Genomic DNA, 5,992 nt, shown 5'->3' on the forward strand with positions numbered 1-5,992 from the left:
GTGCGGTTTTTAGCTTTTAAAAACTAAAGCGTTCAAAGTAAAGAGTTTCACATTAAGAATTTCTGCAACATGTAACGTGCTGTGTCAGGTTGGCCTGAATGTGTTCTGGGAATTCCAAACTAGGGCTTTGTCATGGCTGTGGAATGATGGAGGAGGTGGATCCAGTCTCTGGTCTGCCCCATGTGGATCTCAGCTGTTAGCACTGAAGCCCACCTCTCCTCCCTTGAATCCCAAGGAGACACTTTTTGCCACCAGATTCTGATCATTGCACCACAGACTCCTCAGAGGATCAGGAGAGGAGATATCCCTACAGCTTGAAAACACAGGCCAGAAGAAGTCAATGGCCAGATGCAGCATACAGCTGGTGAGGCCTCTAGTCAATGAATACCTAGCCAGGCTATGACACTGTATGCTGTGCCTCAGCTGCAGGATTATTAGCACATCTAGGTCTCTCTCCAAGGTGCTGATCGTGCCTTGCCTGCCTATCTGCCTGGAACATTGGGGTCACTGATTTCCCCCTTTCTTGGGCCATCATGTATCTTTGGTATCTCCAAGGACTAAGTCTATGTTTCATGTTCTGTTAACCTATTTCAAGCGAGGGGGGAGCATTCCCTCTGTGCAACAGAACATATCAGAAGTTCAGTGGAACGAAGTTTATCAGAAATGGACAGAGCAAGTTGCTCTGACGCGTAAAAAATAGCTGAAGCTCTCACATGGAACTGGTGAACAGAAATTCAGGATAGAGTGATGTTGTGTGTTGTGTTTTAAGTTGCTCAACAGATCTAGCCAGAAGAAGAGAAGAGTAGAGACCCATGGAAACTAGAAAAGATGAACACGAAAAAGGAAAACCAGCTCCACTTTCTCACTGGTAATACTTAGTTAGATAGGTATGCATTAAGTCTGTGAGGAATGCAAACCAAAATTCATTTGCTTTATATTCTTTTATTCTACTGTTATTAATGTTTCAGCTTATGGGGAGGGAGCGTAGTGACTAAATTTAGTCCCAGCAAGTAAAAACAATCTTGAGGGAATCATTTTGCCAATAGATGTTGTCACGTTCATGCCACAGGGGCCAAGCCGACCTGGTTGTTTGCTCTGTCAAAGACGCAGTAGTACTCGCGGATGAAGACATCCCCAAGGATCCACAGCTCACCAGACTGAGTAGGAATGCTGATGGACTCAAAGCCACTTGTGCAATAGCCATTTTGGCCCTGAAACAAAGGGAAACAAGATACAGTTAGTGTTGGCTTTTGTGTCACACCACTTGAGTAGCTTCACCGGCATGGGAGACCCTTCACAGAGCATCTATGTTGAGGTGAGATTGGGGGCTGTGTGGGGACTGCCCTGTAATTGATATAAGGAGGGCTTTATGGTTTGTGTCACTGACTGGACACCAGCTGTCTCCCTAGCACACCTTCCTTTCATTCAGCCATGTGTTGCTTGAATGCTTGTGCATTTTATGGAATATGGCATTAGGAGATTCTCTCCCCCCTCCCCACACCCTGCAGGTTCACACTATACATTTAAAGCATATCCAAGGCACATGGCTTCTCTCAGAGAATCCTGAGGACTGTAATTTCCCTCTAACAGAGCTACAATTCCCAGTACCCTTAACAAACAACAGTTCCCAGGATTCTTGGGAAGGAAGTCATGTGCTTTAAATGTGCATTGGATGTACTTCAAATGTATGGTGTGGATCTTTCCTAGGTTTGTATTATTGAATTTATATGATATTATTACCCCTTCATGGATCTGATTCCTATCAACTTTTCATAGAATCATAGAACTGTAGAGTTGGAAGGGACATTGAGGGTCATCTAGTCCAACTCCTTGTAATGCAGGTATCTCAAGTACATCATCCATGACAGCTGGCCATCCAACCTCTGCTTAGAAACCTCCAAGGAAGGAGACTCCACAACCTTCCAAGGAAGTCTGTTCCACTGTCAAACAGCTCTTCCTATCAGAAAGTTCTTCCTGATGTTTAGTCAGAATCTCCTTTCTTGTAACTTGAATTCATTGGTTTGGGTCCTAGCCAGCAGGACTGATTTAATCAGCAGGCTGATCCCTTCATAGAAACGATTTGAGAAAATTCCAGGTTAGATGAACCATGACCCTTACCTGGCGAATGTAGGCACTGGCAGGCACAGGGAACTCATAGCCATTGATGGTAAAAACAATGTCAGGTAGGCTGTTCATGGCACTGCAGCTGACCTGTTGTGGAGTAGAACAAATAAAAAATAACAAGATTAGCCATGTGGCACTGTGCCTTCAAATGTTGAGAACAAAAGGAAAAGCCAACAATTAGTCTAAGTGGAAGGGCCCTGGGAAGGACATTAGTTAATACAAATGGGACCTTCAACATAATGTTGCAGTGTGGAGTTCCTACTGTTCAGGATTCCAGCCACTCTACTTCATTCCACTCCACTCCATCCCTGATTTTCTGCTCCCACCTCAACAATTCAGTGTTTCATGGCCTTCATTGGACTGTATCTGGAGTCCCACCACCCTCCAGGTTTCCTAAAGATTGTTCTACTTCTGCAAATCTTGGAGGCTCCTCAAGCCTTTCTCTTTTTCATGGGTGGTGCTGTTCTGGCTGCAAAAGCAGCAGCACGCACACCCTGAACATTGCAAACAGAGGAAATGATTATGGCAGCTCTGGGGTGGGGATGCAGTATAGAAAACAAATAGCACCAATCAAATCATGAGGGCAGGGTTGGAACTGGGCCGCTTGCCACCACAGGCAACATTTCTGCAACCACCTTCTTGCACAACCATCCCATGATAGTGCTAGCCAGCTGGTGTTTGGATGGAAATGACCTTTTCTTGGCAACAGTCTAGTTTGGATCGAAAAGGGAATGCTCCTGCAGCAGAAGATCTTTCTTAGAGAAGCTGTTTGCATCCACCATAACAATAGCACCAAAGTAACTTTTTTTCTAAAACTCCAAGCATCTAATTATTATTTTTTTAAAAAAACCTCAGACTCACATATATCCATATTTACCCTGCCTTCCAGCCATGAGCAGAAGGTTCTTTGTACAATGGAGAAAGGTCACAGGAAGGCTGAGGGATAACCAACTTGCCATTCCCCTTTTCTTTCTTCATAATCTGATTTTGGCCTACCTCACAGGTGAGGAACTTGTGGCCCTCTTAATGTTGCTGGTCTACAGCTCCCATCATCCCTGGCCATTGGCCATGCTGGTGGGGGCTGATAGGAGTATGAAGAGCCACATGTTTCCCACTGCTGGCCCACATCAGTGCTTTTTTAAAAACAACAACCACCACCACCCAGGAGTCAGAATTGGCATTGAACTCATCTCTCTCTCCCCGCCTCTCTCTCACACATGCATACTCTCCATCATATCAGTCTCTTTGGTACCTTTGGAAGCCTCCCTTCTTTCCTTACCTCACCGTTGCTTGCACCAATGTAGTACTGAATGTTAGAAATGCCTTGAGGGGGACCAGCCAAGAGGGAGGTACCAGTGTCAACAATAGCTTGGCAGCCGCCGGAACACGCAATAGCCTGGCCATTCATGGTGATGCTGAAGAGAACACAGGTAGGTCAAATGTGACAAAGAGAAAGCAACCTTCATCTTTTTGCCCACAAGGTGCCCATGAGGAAATGTGGGAGAAATGCTCTCGTGAGATCCACCCATTGTGTGTAAGGTACAACTTTCCATGGCTGCTCTCCCTGCCTCTGCCTCTTTCCTGCTTGCTCTCCGTCCCTCAGCTATTCTCTGAATCTCATATGTGTCTCAGCTGATCACATCATATTTTGCACCTTCTTCTTGGTGGCCTCTGACTGAAGTGATGACTGAAGTTGTCGTTACCTGTCCAGAGTGATCTGCCAGTAAGACTCAGAAGAGAGAGGCACCCAGTAGAGGTTCCCGGAATAGTAGGATGAGTCGACACCACCGAACATCACAAAGCTTCCACTCTGGTCATTGCTGAGAAGAAAAGGACAACAGAGGACTCTAAGAACCTGCCCGATATAAGGTGGGACTGTTTGTCCACCTAGGCCATCACTGTCTTCTCTGACTGGTTGCAACTGTCCAGAATCTCAGGCAGAGAGTCTTTCACATAGCATAGGGTGCTTTCAGATGATCTGCTTATTGAGCATTCATCCTCATTTGCTTGCAGGGAGATTTGATGATGTTGGATATTTAATAAGCATTCATTCCTATTTGTTTGTGGGGAGGATAGATGGCGTTGCATCAAAGCAAGTGTTATCCACACTTTCTACTGCATTTCCCCATCAATTTCCTTATTGCAAATAAGGAAATTACTGGTATTCTCCTTATTGATCTTTTGGAGGAAATGGGCTTGTTGCACGAGCTCCAAATAAGCTTTCAGTATGTGACTGTATCCACCCCAAAATGCTGGCTGAGACTGATGGGAGTCAGAGTCCAACAACATCAGAAGGGACACAAGTTTGCCATCCATGCTGTTGTAAAGACTATGGTGTCAGAGTAAGTAAAGGGCAACAAGCACATAAAAAGTGTTACATCACCACCATCATCTATAAGTTGTAATATATTTAGTAGTTGTCCAGCTGAGCCCTAAGTGATGCTTGATATGGAGATGGCTAGTGAGGAATAAAGTCAGAATCCCCAATATTTTAAAAAGACTTGCATGCAGTTTTGTGCTTAGACATGAAGCTAAATTTGGTATTTGGGTCAAATTTTGGACTTACTATCCAGCACAAGTTTCCCTGGGGCTGAGTTTCTAGAAACAACCTACTTAGTTCTCATGTCCTCTGTCCACTAGCAATGGTCCCCTGCTGCATCCCTTTGTGGGGAAATGCTCTCAGATAGCTCATACAGTACTTACGAACTCAGGTAGACGGAAAAGAGATCCTGAGACACCAGACCCTCGCTCATCATGTTGTCAAAGACAGGAGTTGCACCAGAGGAGGCAATGCTGGGGTAAGCCAGACCCAAGATGCCATCAAAGGGGGAATAATAAAGGAAAGTGCCAGGCTCGGTCTCACTTAGGCCAAAGATCTGGTTGGTGACCTCAATACTTCCCACCTATGTGTGAGAGAAGCTACAGTCAGATACATTATGAAATTAAATGAAAATATTCCACTTCCTAGCTGATGTATGTGGTGGTGGTGGTGGTAGCAGCAGTGATAGGCAGTACTTTTTGTTAACTAGGCAACATAATGAAGGCTAGAATTTCCATCTAGAATTTCCCAGACATTTGGAATTCGTCCGTCAAAAATGGCGTCTGGGTGGAATTTTCAGAAATCGTTTGAAATGTCTGGGAAAACCCAGGCATATGGCAGCCCATATTGGAAGTGTTGATCTTTGGCGAATTTCCAAGGGGGGGGGGAGCTTTAAAATTTCTCTCTCTCTCTGAGATTTTGAAATAAAAGCTCAACAACTTTTGTGTCCAGATTTTTACTTTTCTTTATCCACCTATGCCCGTGTTTAGCTTCCAAACTGGCTGCCCATCATTCTTTGTCCCCCAGCAGTTTACCTGGACGGTGTCATAGGCTAGGAATCCAGTCATGCTCCCGGTGCCATATGTGACAGAGACGCTCTGGCTGGTGGCCTGGTAGGTGGAGGACTGTTGGGGGTTGAAGCGGTTGTGGTTTGCTGAAACACAAAGGAGTTAATCCGTGATGTTGTGGCGTTCAGGTTTAACATGTATACAGACGTGAGCTGCCTCAGTACTACAGTGTGAAATCTCTTTCCTCTAACCTCAGCTGAATGGGAGCTGGCTGTGGTTGTGAGGGGAAAACACCTGGCCAGTGCTAGGGGGAATGCTCCTCTCTAGCCGGTTGAGTAGATGCAGAGAGAAATATCCCCTCATGTCACTTCCCCAAATATTAGGGGTGGGGAACCTCCAGGCCTCTCTGCCTGCCCCTGAGAACTCCTCCTTCCCCATCCCAGGCCATTCCTTCCCTATCCTACACTCCCCAAGGGATTTTGTCTGGCTCGAATGTGTCCTTGAAATTTGTTAATGCCTCTTGCTCTGTTGGGTGGCGATT

At 45.5% G+C, this 5,992-nt stretch overlaps 1 protein-coding gene across 1 annotated transcript in view; it reads right to left on the reverse strand.

Moving 5' to 3' along the window:
* Positions 1-926: 926 nt before the first annotated feature.
* The window catches only part of LOC310825964 (pepsin A-like), a 7,089-nt gene continuing 2,023 nt past the window's right edge, over positions 927-5,992 (reverse strand). Inside the window, 7 exon segments of the mRNA XM_083700254.1 lie at positions 927-1,211; positions 2,119-2,211; positions 3,404-3,539; positions 3,828-3,944; positions 4,828-5,027; positions 5,479-5,607; positions 5,610-5,707. Of these exon segments, the coding sequence (XP_083556380.1) occupies positions 1,059-1,211; positions 2,119-2,211; positions 3,404-3,539; positions 3,828-3,944; positions 4,828-5,027; positions 5,479-5,607; positions 5,610-5,707 (926 nt within the window). The 3' untranslated portion in view covers positions 927-1,058.

This window comes from Podarcis gaigeae, assembly GCF_964106915.1.
Source record: "Podarcis gaigeae genome assembly, chromosome: 1".
NCBI classification, from domain to species: Eukaryota; Metazoa; Chordata; class Lepidosauria; order Squamata; family Lacertidae; genus Podarcis; species Podarcis gaigeae.